This window comes from Macadamia integrifolia, chromosome 7 (genome assembly GCF_013358625.1).
Source record: "Macadamia integrifolia cultivar HAES 741 chromosome 7, SCU_Mint_v3, whole genome shotgun sequence".
Lineage (NCBI taxonomy): Eukaryota > Viridiplantae > Streptophyta > Magnoliopsida > Proteales > Proteaceae > Macadamia > Macadamia integrifolia.
The window spans coordinates 33,119,654-33,140,494 of NC_056563.1; the positions used below are offsets into that span (position 1 = coordinate 33,119,654).

Sequence of the window (20,841 nt, forward strand, 5' to 3'; positions counted from 1 at the left end):
AGATTGGTGATGGGATTTCTTTGGAATTGGATTTTTTTTTTTTTTTTTTCCTTTTTCTTTTTCTTGGACCCTCTTTTATCAAACATGTTTTCCTTCTGATTTCCTTGAAGACCTCTGTTACTTGCAGAAAAAGCGCCCTTTTCCTCGAAACACTGTGGCCCATGGTGATACCTCTGATGTTCTTGTGCAGGCATTGCAAGAGAAGGTTTCATACTTCATTTGCCTTCCTAAGTTGCTGTTCCTTGGCTTTTCTATTGAAACCCAGGTTTATGCTTGTTTCTCATTTAAGTGGCTATTCTCTCTGTGTCAGGTCGCTGCACTGTTGCTTCTCTCTCAGCAGGAAGAAAGGCATTTATTGGAGAAGAATGTAAATGCAGCTCTTCAGAGAAAGATAGAAGAACTGCAGAGAAACTTATTGCAAGTAATTTTTTTTTCTTGTGTCTCATCTCTGTGTTATATTTATTCATACCCTAATTTTTTAACTGTCTGAACTATCGTAACTTTGGATTTAAGCTAGTGCACCTGTTGAGCATAGATACTAAACTGGGAGAATGTTGTCTAGAAAACTTGTCTATAGAGATAATGTCACTGATGCATTGGATTGTTTGGTGAAATTACTTCTTTGTTGATTATATAATTCTTTTTTGTTGGTTTATTGATGGATCTAGATGCGATGTACTATTACACAATTTTTCATGACTTGCATTTATTGTTCCTAGACGGGCTGATCCCAATCTGAATTTCCTATCTTGATCTGGACCTGACAGGACCAGTCCAATCTGTAACACTCAGTACATCATATGATCTCTGATGTAGATACAGTTGCACTTACCTGATTGGACCAGCAGGACCGACTGTGGAAGCCAAGGGCCAAGAAGAACCGGTCCAGCCCAGGTTTTTGGTCTAACAAGGGCTGGTAGTAGTTAGTTTTACATTATGTCTTTTATTTGTCTTTGAGTAGGATACGTAGGAGGTAGAGAAGTAGGTTTATGTTTGGAGTCTAAATATGAGTTTATTTCAGTATTAGAGTGTAAGTAGGAGTAGTCTTTTATTTTCCCTTTATATACTTACATAACTCAATGTTTAGTTTTTTAGAGTGAATTTAATTTTAGATTAGTGAATTTTTGCGTGGTGTGATCCCCTTTCCCCTTTTGTGTGATTTTCCCTCTTCTCCCTAAGGCTACTCCATCAATTTAGTATTAGAGCCGAAGGATCCCTTCCCTTGCTCTATTGAAGCACAACTTTATCCCACAACCCATCCCTGCAACTCCCACACTACTCCCGGTAATTCCCTATTCTCCCCCATTCCCACTCCCTACAACCCCCTATTCTCTACCCCATTCCCTGTTTTGGCCCTACTGAGAACACCCCTCCATCTCTCTTCTCCATTCCCGTTCTCTGTTCTCTGTTCTTACAGGGATTGAGAAATCAAAAAAGAAAAAAAAGAGACAGTAGCAAGAGAAGACGAGAGAGTCGACAGAGAAGCCGGCAAAAACCCCTACTGACCTCTTCTCAATCGAGCTCTCTGTAGCATTCCAGTAGTGAAAAAAAAAGAAAAACGCAACGCAGGAGAAGAAGCAACAGCAGGAAGGCGAGCCCAAAAAAAAAAAAAAAATAAAAAAAAAAGACGAAGAGGGATAGCACCAAGCAGAATCAGAAAAAAAGAAAAAAAAAAGAGAGAAGACATAATCAGAGGACAGAAGGTAGAAAAAAAGAAAAGAAAGGGAAGCAGAATCTAAAGAAGAGGAGAGAAGCAGAATCAGGGGACGAAGAAGAAAAAAAAAGAGGAGAAGACGAAAGGAGCAGAATAGAAGACAGAAGAAGAAGAAGAAGAGAAGTCGGGAAGAGAGAGAAAGGAGCACATACCTGCAAAGCCATCACGAGCCTCTCTCCTGATCGGATCCGACTCCCGCTGCTAGTTCCATCTCTAAGAAGGAGAAGGAGAACTGTTGTGGTAGGTATTCCAAACCCTCAACCCACGATTTCCCTTTTGTTCTTTTTTTTTTGTTCTTGTTATCTTTCCATTTCTTGGAATACCCCTCCCTTCCTCCATTATCCCCTTTTTGCCCTATTTTTTCACTCCCAATAATTACAGTTCTGCATCCCTGCAAAAAAAAAAAAAAGATAAAAAAATCCCTGCAAAAAAAAAGTGAGATAATTACCATTCTGCCATTCTCCTTTAAGTTTCCATCTATTTACTATTTTACCATCATATTCAAGTGTAATCTTACCTATTTCCACCATGGTAGTCAATAGTGAAGTTGTTTAACACTGAACTCCTATAAGGGAGAAACTGATGTAAAATTTGAAGTTATTATGACAATGATAGAATCCATGCAAGCTTCTATTGCTCGTTTGGAGGCAACAGATAAAGGAAAGAGTCCCATTCAATTTGGGGATTCTTCCAATAGCGTTCCACAGGATCCACCACCATATCATATACCACCACCACCGCCGCCACCTTCACCACCATATGGAACTAGTAGATATGATGATGGAACAGAAAGAGCAGCAAGATTGGATGTCCTTGATTTTTATGGAGACAATAATCCAGAACTGTACCTTGACTGGATATATAGCCTAGAGACATTCTTCAGATGGTATGGGTTGACTAAGGCTCGAAAGATCCTATTTGCAGAGGTCAAACTGAAAGGCACGGCCCGAATCTGGTGGATCAAGAAACTGTAGCAGAACCGAACCTGAGGCATTGGTTTAGTCACTACTTGGATTGAAATGCATGAAGTCATGAATCGGAGATTCTTGCCTTCTGATTGCAGGCAACGCATGCATCTCAGGTTTGCACAGTTGAAACAAGAGAATTGACCGTGGAAGAATATGTTGCTAGGTTCTATTATTTGGCTACTTGTTCAGATTTTGAGTGGGATGAAGAAGTATTGGTGGCACAATTCCGCAATGGTTTACACCCTCAACTTAGTGCTGCCCTTGCCTCTAGCCGACTGCATACAATAGAAGACGCTGTCCAGGTAGCATATCAGGTTGAGGAGAGTCTGAAACGTCCATACAATCGGCGGCCATTTACAGATGCTTTCCCTAGGGGTTCTAATTCTATTCAGCCACAATCATCTCAACAGGAAAAGTCAATCAGTAGACCACAGGCTAGTGCTTAATCTATGGCCTCTTCACGACCTAGCCGACCGTATTCTCCACCTTGTCGTGATTCAGACATGTCATCTTCACGACCTAATCAGCCATGCTCCTCACCTCAGCGTGGTTATGACAGGAACTTAGCATTTTCTAATGAGGCTATTCAATGTTTCTCATGCAAGGGGTATGGGCATAGAGCTAATCAATGTCCTAACTGGTTGTTAGCCTACATCGACAAGGACAATTTTATACCCTATGCACCAGAAGAGCAACAGAAAATAGGAACAGTAAATATGGAGGCTGAATGTGATCATGATCCTAATGAGATTAATGATGATGATAGTGACGGTGAGCCTCGACCGTTCTATGTGATCCGTCCTCTTTTGACTACACAGAAGATTCCTGAGGAGGACGATTGGCGCCGTAACAGTATCTTTCAAACCAGGGTGCGATGCAATGACAGTTTGTGTAATATGATGATTGACCCTGGCAGTTGTACCAATGTTGTTGCTGAAGATGCTGTTCGCAAGTTGGGACTGAAAACTGAGCCTCATTCAAACCCCTACAAGTTGGGTGGGTGAACAACAATAATCTGAAAATTCATGAAAGGTGTTTGCTTACATATTCCATTGGTGGACTGATTGATCAGGTTCAATGTGATGTTCTCCCTTTAAAAGTTTATCACATTCTACTGGGTCGCCCATGGTTGTTCGACAAGAAAGCCAAGCACTGTGGATATGAGAATACATACACTTTTCAGTATGGTGGCTTAGAGATGAAGTTCCTTTCAGGAAAGGATCTTTTCCCTCTCAAGCTCAAGAAGACTGTTGGTACTTTTCTCATCAAGCGCATCGACTCTGACGCCATTCTTGGACCTCATCCAAACTCGACGGAGTCGAGTTCTTTTCAGAAGGGGAGAGCTGATGTAGATACAGTTGCACTTACCTGGTTGAACCAGCAGGACCGACTGTTGAAGCGAAGGGCCAAGAAGAACCGATCCAGCCCAGGTTTTTGGTCCAACAAGAGCTGGTAGTAGTTAGTTTTACATTATGTCTTTTATTTGTTTTTGAGTAGGATACATAGGAGGTAGAGAAGTAGGTTTACGTTTGGAGTCTAAATAGGAGTTTATTTCAGTATTAGAGTCTAAGTATGAGTAGTCTTTTATTTTCCCTTTATATACATACATAACTCAATGTTTAATTTTTTAGAGTGAATTTAATTTTAGATTAGTGAATTTGTGCGTGGTGTGATCCCCTTCCCCGTTTTGTGTGATTTTCCCTCTTCTCCCTAAGGCTATTGCATCAATCTCTCTCTCTCTCTCTCTCTCTCTCTATATATATATATATATATCTCTTCCCCCTGGCCTTTGCACAGTGTATTGGCAATCTTTGCATACGTTGGCCTGTCTGAACTAAACACCAGTGGTATTTACCCAGGAGTGATCCAGGATGTTAATCTTTAAATACTTGCTTACATTGAAAGAGGAATATTAATTGTGGGAACAATGAGGAATATTAATTGTTGGAAAATTGAACTTATGCCAAGATGGCTGAGTTAAAAGTTTTTAAAGCTGTTTACCAAAAAAAAAAAATTTTTTTAAAGCTTTCGTTATGTCCTTATCTCACAGTGAACATAAATTGAATAGTGCATTCTTAAAAAGTAAAAAACAAATATTTGTTTCAAAATTCCAATCCACCATATCACACACATAATGAGGGGGACCCACTTGCTCCATCTCCTTTGCCACATGCCATGAGTGAGCACTGTCTACAACATATTTCCCAAGGGCCCAATTTTGGATCAGGTGTAATTTTTTTATAACTTCAGGAGGGTAGGACTGACTTTGAAAAGCAATTTAGAGAGGATATGAAGGAAAAGTGAGGAAATTGTTTCTCTCTACCCTAACTGAGCTGTTGGATAGGTGTTGCACCCTTTCTGGCTGAATAATTGAGTGGACAATGAGTATTGAGCTGAGCAAAACAAAACCACTGGGTTTTGAATTTTGTAAAGCTCCGAAGTTCTGGAGCATCATCAGAGCATTTACATATATCATACTTCATAATTATTTAATACAAAAGAGAGTAAGTATAATTAATGGAAAAATAAATGATCAGCATTTACATATATCATATTGCTGGTAGCAGGGTTTTGAATTAAAACATGCGTTTTATTTTTAACAAGGTACAAAAAGAAAGAATTAGCTTATCCAACCATCACCACCCCGCCCGCCTGCCCGCCCCCAAAAAAAAGGAGAAAAAAAAAGACTAAAGTATTAGCTTATTGTTGCCAGTACTACTTTGGTTATTTCCAAGTCCTGACGAGTGAACGTATAATCTATTTTTCTCATGTTTCTCTGTTTTCCCATATAAAATGGGTCTCCTACATGGATCCTGCTCCATTCAACTCTGACAAGAGCTACTGTTGTCAAACCAAAGCCATTCATATCTGTTTATTTTACTAAGGTTGATGTATTTGGTAGGTCGGTTGCAATTGCTTAGTTATTACAAACTAAGCATCTAATTGGTTGGTGCAGGTGACCAATGAAAAGGTCAAGGCTCTTGTGGAATTGGCACAATTAAAGCAAGAATGTCAACTATTGCGAGAGTATGATAATCCCTTCTTATATCTGTCTGTTAGCTGCATTCATATGCTTTTTCATGCCAGGATATCCATTAGCACTTGCAATGCTATGATTTTGCTTGTGGTGACAACTTAAAATATTTTGACGCCATGTTTGGCGACTTGGTTTTTATGTCATGTCTTTGTGCTCCATTAGTCTCCCGGATTTGCATAATTTGGTTCATATACTTGATGGTTTGGAAGTTGGTCCCAATGGTGAGTATTCTCCCTTCTTCTGGTGAAGAGTGCATTTTTTATTTATTTATTTTTTTTTTTGTAGACCTTCAGAGTGGGATCTGTCCTCTCTGATAGGTGCCTGGTCTGGATGTTCGTACCAAGCCTCCTGACCAATCCTGTTATTGGACACTTTGTGTATCCACAAAGTATCCATGTTGACGCAATACTTCATGAGTATGGGTATGGAATTTGTGTCAAATACCTAGTATTTAGACACTCAAACACCGCTGTGAGGAACAGATTACAACCCTCCCTTTTTTTTCTGTGACTTTTTTTTGACACGTTTTAGCCAAGTTCTCTTATATGTAACTAAGGGTTTCAATCAGTTGGTTCTGTCTGGTTTTGGACTATCTGATCTTGGGAGTTGAGCTTGGGAATCTGACCAACTGATTAGTATATGGTCTGCTGTCTTGATTCTTGAGCTGTCTTGGCCAATGAAACCCAGATTGTGTCACTGTAATTGTGCTGGAGGCTTTGCAGAGGAAGGAGGAGAGGGCTCCAGACTCCAGAGCTACTGCTGATAGCAGGGATCCTAACAGTGACATCTTCATGGTGAAGCTACTAACTACACTAAAATTAAGGCAGAATCGATCTTAAACCAGGGAAGAACCAGTGGGAGATCAATCACAATCGCAATAAGGACAAATCAGTTTTGATAACAAAGTTTCTAATATTTTTTTTTTTACATATGAAAGAAGAAATTAAGGATATGATCAAAGCTTCACCTCTTGGCCTGCGGGGATGGAATCACCACGATACCCAACCTGTTGCATCACCAGAACGACAAGTTCTGACCTCATCATAGAATACTCAAAAGGCATATGCCAATAACTTATTCATTCAATCCCTTCCTCCATTACAGCAGTACAATGCTTACAAAGAAATAGAAACTTACGAACTTGGCTATTACAAGAAATAGAAATAAAATAAAATCTAATCAAATATTCTAATTCAATCTTCAGCCACAGGAATATTCCAGCAACCAAATCTTCTAGATGTTCTTCTCTCCATGCAAAACACATGGGGCCCACACTCTTCCTTCAGTTTCTAAATGCGCAGGCCATATTATGGGGGCAGAATATGGGCTATATGGACCTGGTTTTAACTTGAACCGTAAGGCTGAATATGGGCATGATTGGGCTGGGCCTTCTTCCTTTTACACTGGCCTTGTACCATATCAGCAATCCCTTCAAAACAATATCTGTAGACAAGCGAACCCAAATGGAGCCCCCCAAATCCTATCTGATCCATGGTGAAACCACTTTGTGATGCAGATCCTTCACCAAACTAGGCTTGTTTTATTAGGAATAAGCCTAGGGTTGGGTTCCATACATGTTGGGCCTTTGATCCCATGTGTTTTGAGTGTAATAGGCCACTTTTATGGGCTTAAAAGACGGGCTTTAGGGTTTCATACGGGATTACTAGTTTGTTTCCTTTTTCATTTGATGCAGATTTTTCACCAAACTAGGCTTGTTTTATTAGGAATAAGCCGAGGGTTGGGTTCCATACATGTTAAGCCTTTGATCCCATGTGTTTTGAGTGTAATAGGCCACTTTTATGGGCCTAAAAGAGGGGATTTTTAAGGTTGCATATGGGATTACTTGTTTGTTTCCTTTTTCATTAGTTTCTTTTTTAGTTGGATTTAATTTAAGTTATATTTGTTTTCTTGGGAGTCAAGTTATTAGTTGAGTCAAGTCATTAGTAAATTAGTTAGATTTTAGTAAGTATTGTATTAGGAGACTAAATTAAGGTTTCCTTTTAAGGAACCTTCTATTTTGTAATTCCCTCCCCCATCATTATAATAAAGAAGAAGAGCTCCTAAGGCTGGGAACGATTTTGATAAACAAATTAATGGTTGTTGCTGTTGTCTTCTCCATGAAGAGTTGTCTTTGATCAAGGCTGATGGAATTGGTGTTTGATCCAGTTGACTCTCCACGGTGTGAAGCCCAAGAGGTCCTCTTCCTTAGCTTATCTTCCTCTTCTCTCAACTACACAAAGTACTACTGATCTTCTCAAGTTCTGACAGGTATTGAATTCAGTTCCCTCTCAGTTCTGTCCAGAAAATTGCAGATTCTTTGGCGATGTTCAAAACCTGCCCAGACCTAACCAGCCATCAGTTTTGGATGAATTTTCGATCGAAGTTAGGCCCTATCTAGAGGGGAACTCGACCCAAAGGGGAGCTTGTTCTGTCCAGGGATTTGAGAGATATCAGAAATCTCCCAGTTTTCGTCTTCTAGTGGTTTTCTCAGCTACTACCTGAAATCGATAGAACTGTTTTGGTCTATTCTGGTTTCTATGATCTACCATGGTTTTGTTCATGTTGAGTGGACTGTTTGAGACTTGTGTCAATCCCTGTTAGGCCTTACTCATGAGACTACTGATCTGATCTGAGATACCTAACCACTGACATCGATAGCTTGCTGGTTTGTCCAATCTGCTACTTCTTCTATTCTGATCTATTGTGCTGTTGTTGGGCTATTCTTGGTTGTTCTTCTGATAAAAAAATCCTGCGGTTGAAGGCTTGGTAGTTTACCTATCCTAGTCTACATTACTTTGCCATCAGCAAAGTGCGAAACCCCAACATGCAAATACTAAATTATCCAGGAAAATGATCAACATCACGAGAAGTGCTTTAATGAGGAGGGAGGATTCAGAACATAGTTTCTGCTCTCCGTCGACATCAAGAGAAAATTTAAACTTGGGTTCAGACTTTTTCTTGACATCAAGAGAGTAAAAATCAGAAAATATTATCTCAAAGCAAAAGCATGGTTTAGTTTGATTGCACTGAAAAACCCAGAGATTGTACTTTGTTGGATGGAGGGATAAGACAACTGGCATCCAGAATATCGTACTTGGGGCTTGATTGTTGATATCACTGATTGCCACAGTCCACACTTCACACCCTGCAAGTTTGGGGAGAGAGAAAAATGAGAAAAGGGTTTCTTAAACCCCCCCCCCCCCAGATTTTCGGGTTCATCCAGTTGGTCATGGTCAACACTTTAAGCTAGGTTTTGGCACCCTTGTCTTTACCCATTTATTTTTAGACATATATCCTTGTATTCCAAGTCTTGGGTTTCAAACTGATTTGGTTCCTAGACCCATATCTAAACCCAAACCCTTTTAATATGTCCTACTATTTTCTTTTATTATTATTATTATTATTATTTATTAAATTTTTTTTAATTTAAAGTTTTTAACTGATTAATTGAATTGATATCCCAATCATTAATTTGGATTTAAAGGTCGATCCTCCCCAGTTAACCAGCAGCTGGTATCATATGCCAGGTGTTAAAGGCAATGAACAGCAAGCGAGCAAGCAATAACCCAATTGATTTGTGAAAATCTAAAAAAGGATTCGTCTGAATGATACAGCAACCAACACCTCATTGATTGGTTTACTGATTCCATGCCTGCAGTCTTGCAATTCAAGCTCACTCTAAAACCATTCAGTGGACCATCTAATCAGATGGTCTTACTGCTTGAACAATTCAAACTTGACGATGTAACTGTAAAATGTGGACCATTACTGTTTCCTAATTATATTCCAATTTCAACTTTCAGACCTTAGGCTATCTGAGCCAAGACTTGGACTACTGATCTGTCATCATCTTTGATCTCATTGGACCTTCTAATAGTCTCAGTTCTTACAAACAATTCCATCTTTCTTTGATCTCCTCCATCCTTGCTACGACTACTTTGAAACTTGCTTTTAATGCATCTAACACTCTTACTGATCTCTACTTTACCCTGTTCTTGCTTGTGTGTACACATTGTTCTCACCAATATTGGGTCATGCGTTGGGTTTAGCTCTGATCCTGCTTTTTCTTTTACCTTTTTTATTTAGTCATTTTGAATCTGTTATTTCTTAGTGCATTGTATTTTTATGTTTAATGGAACTTTTCCAGTTCTGGTAATATATAATCACTTGTAGATACCTGGTGTTATTTTTTTTTTCCCTGCTCTAAATAATGTTTCATGCCTTACTGTTATCTTTCTAGCGAAATTGTTTCACTTTTTCTTTCAGATGGATGGTTGTCTTAATCGTGTACCCCGTCCACCCCCCTTTCCCTTTCCATATCATTTAATGCAGGAATGCTAGTCAGGGGATCAAACGAGGAAATTTTTTGGCTGACCTTGGTGATAACATTGTTGCTGCTGCTCATGAAAGAGATGGGAAATTGAAAAACATGCTTAAGAAAACATATCTAAGGCGTTGGATTGGTCGGCTAGATGAAGGTGATGGTCGTGTAAATGAAAACGAATTCACTAATAAAAAATCCAACCATGCAGTTGATTTTGCAAGGTATGTGGAAGTATATTGATTCTAGGAATGCAGTCGGTGCATGGCCATGCATAAAGTCAGTTTTTGTGTAGATGGAATAACATCAGCTAATTTTTCAGTATGCTTTATGGTTCTGCACCGCTGAAAATATAAGTCCAGCAATGTTTTCTTGTGAAATTCGTATATTCTTTTTGCTGCTGTTGTAGGATGAAGGTAGAAAATGCTAGCCTGAAAGAGAGCATCGAAAGTATGGACCATTTGACCTCTACAATTCGCAGGCTTCGGCTCTCTATTTTAAAGGTTACGTCCTTGTCCCGGACCATGTATTCGTCTATTTATGGAATGGGAATCTCATGGTTTTTCTCTAGAAATGCTTCTTAAAACTGTTAAAATATTTCTCACCACTTTTCCTACAGATCCATTTGTTTCACTGCCTAGTATTTCCTGAAAAATTATTTATTATAAAATTTATCTTGTTTTTCTTTTCTGTTAATTTACATGATAAAGAAGCATTGACCATGGTTTAGTGAGGGGGGAAAATCAATACTTATTATGAGGGTATTTCTGGTTTCCCCGTGACCCTTGGGCCGCAATTAGATGCTTGACCATGGGCCAACTCCCCATCCCCCCTCTCTGGAAAAAAGCATACAGAAACTTAAGTTTGAAGTTGCTTCCAATTTTGTGTTGCATTTTAGTTAAATAATTTCTTCTTTTTCATTCCTATACAATTTTCTTTTGCTTTTAAGACAATTCCAGTAATGTTTCAGTAGATTCGATGAAACGAGCTTAAAGGTGTGCCATTTGCAGCCTAGTGTTTATATCACTTTTTTTTTGTCCAGCTACATTTCTTATGGTGATGTGGTTCTCTAAATTTCTTTCTTGATACCATTTTTAAATGCAATGTTTAAATACATTTTCTTTGTTGCCAGTGGTTGTTTTCTGTTCTTTTATGGTGACCTTGATCGAATTTAATGGGAATCAGCTTTCATTTTGGGCTGCTTTCATTTTCTTCTTTTTGCAAGCAGATGAATTTGTCTAATGCATTTAAACCAAGGAATGGGTTACATTTTGGAAGTTGTGTTATTTCCTTCTAATCGTAATGCTTTTGGTATTCCTTTGTAGGCTAAAGAGTCCACAACATCCCAAGGGCTTTTTACTCATATAGAAGAGACTCTTGATAATATTGTTGCCGAGGCAAAACTTGTGAAGACTGCTCTTGGTAGTTCTCTTCCAGTTAGCTGGTCAGAGGCAGATCCTGGATCATTTGATGGAAGAATTATTGATGAGCCGTATGATGGCTGTGGGGAAACTGTTGAGAAGGTAGACTCTGTTTCTGCTGCAGGACTTGAGATGGTGGAGCTTGTAATACTAGCATGTCAGATTGTGAAGGAGAATACCATGGACAAGCATTCCAGAGATGAAAGCTGATTGAGCTCTAGACAATTTTCCCAGCTTTGAAGTGCTGCCTGTGGTACCTTGTACATGTAACATTGTGTAGATGTTAAATCACCGGTTTGTGAAAATTGTAGTTATTTTATTACGGTAATCTGTCCTTTGAGTGGAAAAAAGGATAATATGTGAAGCTGATTTTAAAAAATCCACCCCACCCCCACCCCAAGAAAAAAAAAAGCTGATTAAAAGAAGAATTTTCGTTAGCTGTATTTATTTACTTATTAATACGGGAGAAAATGGAAAACAATTTCTGCATTTTGGATTCATCACTTTGGGCGTTAGACTCAGTAAGCGATGAGTCATTATTGTTTGTGATTTTGGAATGGATGTAGGCCCTGTATTATCTTTAGTTCTGTGGTGAACTACAGGACTGAGGAGAATATATGGGAAAAAGAACCGTGTCCTGCTGGGTCTGGAAATGCCTAAAAGCAGGGTGAGCAAAAAGATACGCTATCTCCACGTGTTAGGGTGTTGAAGATGCTGGTGCGCCCCCTTCTTGGTTCTGCGCACTGGTGTTTTGTGTGCCAAGAGGATAGTTCTTTCGCCTAGAATATATTTAGAAAATCAGTAGCGATGTCCTAGAAGATTAATGTGCCTGACTTAACTAGCTGTTTGCACGTGCCATGAACCTGAAGGAGTAGAACAAGTTGGGAAGGTGTGGTCTGAAATCTGTCATTGCTTCAATCCTTGCGGTTGGAGAGGACCAGGGCATGCACTCCAACACATGGTGGTGCGCATCGTAGGTCCTCTCAGCTGGGTGCCCCAGCAGCTGGAGAGGATTTGGATTCCCTTCTGTTCTCTCGCCAGATTTTTTTAGGAATTGGGACGAGGACTGGGCAGTTGCAGACAAGCCGTGCCTCTTTGAGCCACTCTTTGTCTGCTGAATCACTGATGAGCCATAGGAATTCCACCTATCAAAGCAACAATCCGCAACTCAACTCAGTATTTTCTGGATTCCACAAAAGCATTCGCAAGCTAGCGTAGCTACTTGGTGATTGTCAACTAGGACTCTCGTTGGATCACACGACTTCAAGATCATACTGCGATCTAATCTAATGTGTGCAGTGTGCCAGGTTTGGTTCGTCTCTCTCTCTCTCTCTGGGCAAGTAATCGCATTTCAATTGGCTGAATGATTGAAGAATGAGCATCACAAACCATTCAAGACATTTTCATATTAATCAAAATCAGGAACCCAATACATTAGATTATGAGGTTCAAGGAAAGCGGACTGTAAAGTGTTTCTAAATCACACAGCCACACACATCTTAAATGGACACCACATCTCAGCTTCCATCCAAGGAGGGAAAGCAAAGCCAATTTTCTACTAAGGAAAAGCCTGCAGCAACACGTAGAGAAGAAGGTGACATACAAAGGGGAATGAGAAAAGAAAGGATTAAACTCTCATCAACTTGAAAGGGTTTATGATTCTGCAGCGACTTCTGTGGCCGCGAATTTCTTCGCCACCAGTGGTTTCTCATGCTCATCTTCAAGCTGACTGTAATTGCCTTTCTCCTTGAAGAGTTGGGTGTGGTGGTGCCTGCAGTAGAGTCTCCCCTCGTGAGCAATGTAATTTGATGGGCTTATGACACATCCTCCATGGCTGCATTTGAAACAGCTCTTGTGGTACGCACTTCCATCCACTGCAACCTGTAAAATAGAAGACCACGAACAGAGTGATTTCCTGTTTTAACCAAATGCATTCTCTCTCTCTCTCTCTCTCTCGTGCGTGTGTTGCAGATGCATAATAGGGAACATAGGATGAGAAGGGGTTGGTAGTTGTTACCTTCTCAATTGGATACACAGTCTTCTGACAAGCCACGCATTTCTCTCTGGTGCCTCCAAACATACTCGAGACCTTGTTGGTTGCAGCTTTCTGTTAAAAGCCAACCCAACCCATGATCAATATTAAAGGTTAGGACTTGGGAGGAAGTAGATATTACGCAAGTGTTTCTGGAAGCCATTAATTGAGCGGGCCATTCTGTAAATTGTATTGTACAGACAACTATTCAATCAATAAAAGATATAATAAATTCCATCACCCCCTGCACATTCCAATTTTACCTCACTATCGACAGGTTTCTCTGGTTTCACAATTTTTGGTGTCCCTGAAAGCAACATACAGAGAGAAGTAGTTCTGAGTGTCAATTAACAAGTATTTGGAGGAAAGTGGCATCGTTTGTGTTGTCGTTACCTTCAAAGCTCTTGTCCAAACTACCGGTTCTCTTAAAGATTTGATCGAAGTGAGGCCTGCAGTACAGAACTCCCTCAAAGGAATTGTAGTTGCCCAGCTGCAAGCAGAAGAAACAAACAATGACCGGATATAAAAGAGAATGTATAATAGCATTAGCATGTGAAAGCAGTAAGGCTATGTATGGGTTTGCATTTTTTTTCTTGAGACTTTAGGGTGGATCAAAGCCATCTATTTAACCTCTCTACCCAGGATCCAGAGACCAAGACCAATTTTCCATGCAAACTCCATAGAAACATGGCCAACAAAGGGAACTTTTATCTTAAGTCGGCCATTTTTATTGAAAATTTTCATTTCATTTACTGCGTTGTAGCTAGGAATTATCAGTTAAGAAAGCTATGAAAGCCCGTCTTCAAAGGATAGGACTTAACGGTTAATGAGGAAAAGAAAGCTACGTAGTGAGATCATGTCAAACTGGCGGTTGCTGTTCCAACAGTACTCAACTCCTGGCTCATATATTAATTTCCAAACCCAATGGAGCAAATCAAGAAAGTGATAAAGCAGATAATGAATTCCATTCCATGTGGAGATGGAAAAGGATGAAATCACAACATCTATGGAACAGAGACATTCTCTCTCACCCTCAATGGGGATTTGATTTTTCCTCTGTGTTGATGGTTGGAACTTGGAAGGAAGGAGAGAACAAAATTTAACGAGAAATATATGGTAAATAAATTAAAGTTAATTAATTAATAATTGGTAGAGAGAGAGAGAGAGAGAGAACTGTAATTAATTACCTTGAGGGTACCTTTGCAGTGGTGGCATCGGAAGCAGGCCTTGTGGTAGATACGGTTATCGGCGGTGAGCTGATCCACTAGATACACGGTCTTGTCACACGCCCTGCATTTCTGGGTTGTTCCGGCGAAGGCCATGGCGTCCTAATTCCCTTAGAGACTTGAGAATTGAAACCCACTAACAAAGATCTTCAGTACTCTTCTTCTTCTTCTTCACCCACGAAATAGACCTCGCAGGCTCCCCCACCTACCAACTTTCTCTTCCTCTCCCTCACCCCCCCTCAGCAGCTCTCCTCCAGCGAATTGAAAATGATAGAGAGAGGAGAGTAAGAGGAATAAAGAAAGAAAGAAAGGAAGAAATGAGTTGTGGGGCTGCAGAGGCAAAATTATACAGATAATATTTGGAGAAAGTTGGCATTTCATTGGCAATCATTCTTATCTAAATTTAAAGCAAACCGCCTTTTCTCTCTCTCTCTCTCTCTCTCTCTCTCTCTCTCTCTCTCCAACCTCCAACAAGGCAACAACCGTGAATGATGATCCACCACCTCTTTTCTCTTTTCTCTTTTCTCTTTCTACATGTCTGACACCTGCCTCCCTCCTTCCCATGCGGAGACGTCTGGTGAGGGAATACTTAATTTGAATTAAAATTCTCATCGATCTACTGAAGCTAAGATTTTACCCAAAAAAAAAAAACTGAGGGTAAGAAAATTTTCTAGTAAAATCTTTCGCCATCGATCTTTCTTCTAGTTTAGCAGGTCCGGCCCAAATATTTGTCATGGCCGACAAATTAAATTGAATAGACTTGAATTTTGTGAGCAAATAATTCATTCCATGGTCCACTGCTCACCCATCAAGTTCTGATCAACACAGAGTTAATTGGTTAATTGGCAACTGAAAATATAATGAAAATTTGAAACTTTTCTTGAAAGTTATAAAGTATATATGCTAATGGTTTTGGTTCTATGCATGGAATCACATAATTTGTTGTTAGAACAAAGAAATTAATACTCTCGAGGTCATCAGGTGTTACCCATCAGATACCAATAAAGAAAAAGGCAAAAAAAGAAAAAAGATAGATATATAGAGCAGTAGGTCACCCTTGAGTCCCATTACACATCAGATATTATGATAAGCCCAAGCTATGATTTTCGCTTGTGGGCCTTAAAGCCTTAACATGTGTGTACTAATTTACCCAAAAAAAAAGAAGAAAACAAGTATGTACTAATTGTGTTGGGGAAGGGAAGTGTAGGGCATGGCCCATGAGAGAGACACAGGTCAGGTCATCTTATTTAAGATCTACTCAATAATTGATTTTCTTTTGCTTTCCTCTCTACTCTTTGACATCGATGCTTAATAGTTAAATGATGACGTATGCCGACAATATTCCATCTAATGATCGCATAGCATGCAAATGAGCTGCAGCCCCCTTTATTTAGGCGGGGCCGGTGGCCACAAGGGAATTGAGCCTGGTAGTGGGGTATGTCCTATTCCCAGAGAGTAATGGCCCAAGCCCAATATTGAATTTTATCTCTATGGGCTGGTTTGGGCTGGATTGATTCAGTTGATTTATTTTTTTTTATCACATTCTGGGTCTTTATTAAATAATGTACGGTACAGTTGCAGAATTGTCCCCAATGAAGGGTTTTTTTTTTCTTCAATGGTATATATATACACACATTAATTAATTAAAATAAAAATTTAATATGCTGAGGTCTGATGTCTTAATCAGAGTTTTTTTGTTCATAGCTATGTAAGCTAATGGTATACACATAAATTTTTAGGGAGAGGGTCCTCTGTGTAAGAGAGGGAGCACATAAGTGAGGAGCAACGAAACAGTTTTTAATAGTGCTAGGTATGGTATAGAGAGGTCAATTCATGTGAAGATGATGTATATATATATATATGTGTGTGTGTGTGTGTATGAGAGAGAGAGAGAGAGAGATTCTCTTCAGATATTTCTATAATCTTGCATAGGATAAGACACCACAGCCATACATAATGAAGAAAGATTTGTAGATGGTAGAGATCTAGTAGAGACAAACCCAGGCAGGTATGGGTGTCTGTTTGAATTTGGGCGAGGGAATTAATTAAGAATATTATTTGACGAATATACGATTTTTTTTTGGTAAAAAGAATATCCACAATTCGACATGGAAGAGAAGATGGTACATTTGATTTATAACTAATCCCCAAAGGTATCAAAATGACTTCCTGGTCCACAACATTCATGTCTAATGCCATATGACGTGGCTTGAATTCTGAAAACCAATTGGTACGTCATTTTCTGTTATTAAACCAAATACATATGAGTATATGACATATGGAAGTAGTTTTCCTCTACCTACTACGGTGAAGGAGAAATTCTTTCGCCAATGGATGCCATTGTCTTTAGGTGGGCATTGAGAATAATAGGGGTTATATCATTGACTTCATACAGTACAAGACAATAATAACAACTATAGATCGATGGATGCATTTTTTTCTCCTACATTGGTGGAAACCTTAATCCATGACATCCCTTATTCATACTTGGTTCCTTCCTTCATCCAGCCAATGAGTCCTTTTAGAAAGAAATTAGATATCAATAAATTTTTTATTTTGTATTATTCTTTGTTCTTGGACTTAATCTTGTCATCTTAGCAAGGTATCTCCTGTTTATCCAAAAGGGATTCTTCCTCTAGGTCTGTCTTAAGAAGATAGTTTCTGTATATCTTTCTTTTTCTTACTCAATAGATACATACAACTAAATGGGAAAAAAAAATATATCAATAAGAATTTATGGGAAACGAAACCATCACTTGCATAATTTACAAAGCCTATTTGCCTGTTGAGTCTTCTTCTTCTCCCAAATCCCCAACTTGATCAGGTTTTTTTTTAAGCAATAGATGTGTAACTACATATTACAGATTACATAGAGTTTACACATAACTACATACCTATAGAGGGGAGTGCGGTTTTATAGAGCTAATAAGGGAACAAAACTGCAGGGAACCTAGGGATCAGAGGGGGCAAAGGAAGGGGGGAGAGATGACCCCCTGCGAGAAGATATAGAACTACAGAGCTTCTTCCGAGGGATCATAAGCGAACCTGGGGTTAGAGAAGGAGGGGGAGGGGGAGGGGGCGGGTGCGAGAAAGGAGAAACTCTGGCTTTACATCGTACCCAGCACTGTACTGGAATGGGGAACAAGTTCGCACCACTACCATACCGTGACACCGGATCATTTGGCCACCCTCCAAGCCGAGAGCTGTGCTTTACACCGTGATGTCACAAGCCACTGAACCATGAGATTATTTACTTCATCAATAATTATTATTATTATTATTATTATTATTATTACTTTGGTAGAAGATCAATTATTATTTTATTTCCTTGTGAAATTTTATTTATTTTTGACTCAAATTAAATTGAAGTCTTTAGAAGCTTCCTCTCCTCGTCCTCCAAGTAAACATACTTCTCGCTCAAGCCTTCTGTTTTTATCCTGGTAATTTTCCCTAATAATAATCTCTATTATTTTTCTGACTCGGTCCCCGAATAATTATTCAATCCATTAAGATGGCCCCCACATTTCGCTTTTGATGTGAAATTGCAGTTCCCTCCCCTACACGACTCTTATCACTGTTATCTATCGGATCCCATTGTCATTTATTTATAGTATTCTTCTTCTCCTTCTGAAATTTAAAAATATTTTCAAGAAAGGAAAATAAGTCAATGAATTATTATCAATTTCTCTTCTCTCTCTATAAAAATATATGGAAAGGGGCCGCTCGCCAAAGATGACAAATCTTTGTTCTAGACTTCTAGTGAAGAGAATCCATGTTCCAACAAAGGTAAGGACGTGGAGCAGGTCATACATATGAAAGCCTTTCAACGGTTGGATTCAAATCCAACATCTGTACCTGTGTTTATTTGTTGTTTGCATTGACTTTGATCAACTCCTCCAATACCCACCTCAACCTCAAATTGCTTGCCCAAACTGCACAAGGGTAAGGTTTGAGACTTTTGAGTGGAGAATACTCTCCGGTCACTGTACAACGCTAGGAAAAAACGTCCTAGGCGATTACAAATAAATAAATAAATAAATAATCTTAGATGATTTTATATATATATATATATATATATTCTCTCTCTCCCACCCCCTTCATTTCACCAATTGCTGATAAAAAGAGATTCTCCCTTCTCTCATTATAAGTGTAGAAAGACTTTTTCCCGTATATTTATAAGTCATAGAAGAGGAAACACAACACAATAATCCAAAGGAAAATTCCTCCATCCATTAATTCCATCGGTGCGAGTCCGGTATATCAGGCCATCATCAGCCACTCTCAACTCCTCGAAACTCATCGATCATTCGTCAATACACTGCTTTCTCCTCCTCTTCTTTTCTGATCAGTTCAGATGTTCAATCCCTTGGTTTGTCTCAGTTTTAAAGGACAAAATGAAGAAGAAGAAGAAGAAGAAGCTCCTTATTCTCCTTCCTCAAAGACAACAACAACAACAACACCGAGGAGCAATCGCAACGAGAAGAACCCTTACTCCACACTTGGCCTTGACAAGTTCGCAATTCTGTTGACGGATCTCGAGGAGAAGAGACGCAATATTTATGCGCAAAGGGCCTTCAAACACTCCCAGGATGTCCCTTATGTCAGATTCGTCTACTCCAACACCGGTGACTGGGTCCCCATCTTCTTCAAATACCCTAAAAACAGACACAGACAAAAGCACGATAAGACGGTGGCGAAGGGATTTGTCATGGGGACTGATCATGGTAATAGTGGTGGTCAGGAGGACAAGCGCCTACAGCTGTACAACAACAGCAAGCCCTCCCTCTCCCTAAAACCGATCGTTCAATTTCAACGCCCGCCGATCTCTTCTTCGGACGTAAGGAAAGTCCACAAGAAGATTAATAGTCAGAATAGTCATAGCCATAGCGTACAAAGGTTGGAGAGGTGGAGACCTTCTCAGTATTTGCCCATCGTTCTGGTGCTCAGTTTAGTGTGGTTGTTGATGTTTGGGAGATCCGTTGCCATAATCCTCACCGCGGCGTGGTGGTATCTGATCCCCATTTTCAAGACTCCTAGCGCTCCAATGAATCCCAAGCCCAAGAGATCATCCTTTGGTAAGACGAAGTACTACGCCAGAAGATTGAGTGAGAGGAACATCCAATCATTGAATGATGAAATCAATGATTACCCCTAACCCACAAGACTAATAAGAAATGGCCGAAGTTGGTCAAATTTTCATTGCTTTCTTTCTTACTTTTCTATCCCACTGATCCCTTGAATGATCAGACTAGTTGACATGTTCCCTGGGGTTGGTTTGGTTTTGAATGCTAATTGTACATAATGAATGTGTGAATTTCGAGTGCAGTTTGATCATCTGGCGAGTTAACAACAAAAGCAACTCCAATATTTGTGCGCGTCTTTCTCATGATCTCATTGTCAAAATTATCCTTCTTAATTCTGATGATCTCGTTAATTATCGAAGTTATCCTCCTCCATGATTTTTATTTTTTTTTAACTTGTAACTTACGCTAATTTTTTTATTCACACTGCTGTCTCCCATGAATTTTGACTCTATAATCTGTATCAGCAAATTAATTTTTCATCTCTATTTGCCATTTTGATAATTTTACCATTACTTTGAATTAGAGTTGAGCAATTCTTTTCATTGCTGATTTTGGATTAAATTTTGATCATTGAGATAAATGTTGAGTACTCTATCACATGGACTAATCCATTTACTATCAAGTGGCGAATAGCATAGAAGGACTCATTTTATAATTTGATAGCTTTTCTCTCTAAATCAATTTCCCATTTAATCCTTCGAAGAAAAAGTTTTATTTCCCTTCATTTTATCTCCTTTAAAGGTCGGGTTTGTTCAATGGAGAAAAGTGGAAAAGATATAAGTGGTGAAAATTTTGTAGTCAGTTTCTGACAAACAATCACAAATATAAATGTTTGGTTGTGGGATTAGAAACTTATGAGACAACCCATTACATGCAATTTCTCTTGTCTAGGAAGGTGACACACCACCCATGCCAATTTAGTAAGACTGCATTTGGTTAGTCATTTAGAAAAATGTTTCTACTGTTTTTTTGTTCCCAAAACGGAATAAAGCGATTGGTGTCAACATTGTGTTTTTCCTTTTTTTTGGCATGAAAAGG

The 20,841-nt window shown here is 39.2% G+C and overlaps 3 protein-coding genes across 5 annotated transcripts in view; 2 read left to right on the forward strand and 1 right to left on the reverse strand.

Annotated features, from left to right (window-relative positions):
* The window catches only part of LOC122083389 (myosin-10), a 32,527-nt gene extending 20,668 nt beyond the window's left edge, over positions 1-11,859 (forward strand). For all 3 annotated transcript variants that reach the window (XM_042651169.1, XM_042651172.1, XM_042651170.1), the window contains 6 exons: positions 128-205; positions 311-421; positions 5,639-5,709; positions 10,052-10,264; positions 10,450-10,543; positions 11,366-11,859. In XM_042651169.1, the coding sequence (XP_042507103.1) occupies positions 128-205; positions 311-421; positions 5,639-5,709; positions 10,052-10,264; positions 10,450-10,543; positions 11,366-11,671 (873 nt within the window). In that variant the 3' untranslated portion in view covers positions 11,672-11,859. The remainder of the gene's footprint in view (positions 1-127; positions 206-310; positions 422-5,638; positions 5,710-10,051; positions 10,265-10,449; positions 10,544-11,365) is intronic.
* A 977-nt stretch (positions 11,860-12,836) lies between these two features.
* Positions 12,837-15,031, reverse strand: LOC122083390 (LIM domain-containing protein WLIM1-like). Its single transcript, XM_042651173.1, has 5 exons — positions 14,681-15,031; positions 13,887-13,983; positions 13,757-13,800; positions 13,479-13,568; positions 12,837-13,342 (listed from the first exon to the last, which is right to left on the reverse strand). Exons 1-5 carry the CDS (start codon positions 14,813-14,815, stop codon positions 13,115-13,117), a joined length of 594 nt encoding a protein of 197 aa, XP_042507107.1. The 5' UTR covers positions 14,816-15,031; the 3' UTR covers positions 12,837-13,114.
* Positions 15,032-18,845: 3,814 nt separating this feature from the next.
* LOC122085093 lies at positions 18,846-20,074 on the forward strand. Its single transcript, XM_042653535.1, has one exon. The coding sequence runs from the start codon at positions 19,074-19,076 to the stop codon at positions 19,872-19,874; it is 801 nt and encodes a 266-aa protein (XP_042509469.1). The 5' UTR covers positions 18,846-19,073; the 3' UTR covers positions 19,875-20,074.
* Positions 20,075-20,841: the final 767 nt, after the last annotated feature.

Bases quoted from the DNA above. Each gene is read 5' to 3' on its own strand.
- LOC122085093 (XM_042653535.1), top strand. From the start codon at position 19,074: ATGTTCAATCCCTTGGTTTGTCTCAGTTTTAAAGGACAAAATGAAGAA.
- LOC122083390 (XM_042651173.1), bottom strand. From the start codon at position 14,815: ATGGCCTTCGCCGGAACAACCCAGAAATGCAGGGCGTGTGACAAGACC. The intron at 13,801-13,886 runs GTAACGACAACA...TGTTGCTTTCAG, and splicing joins TTTGGACAAGAGCTTTGAAG to GGACACCAAAAATTGTGAAA. The intron at 13,569-13,756 runs GTAAAATTGGAA...GGCTTTTAACAG, and splicing joins AGAAACCTGTCGATAGTGAG to AAAGCTGCAACCAACAAGGT.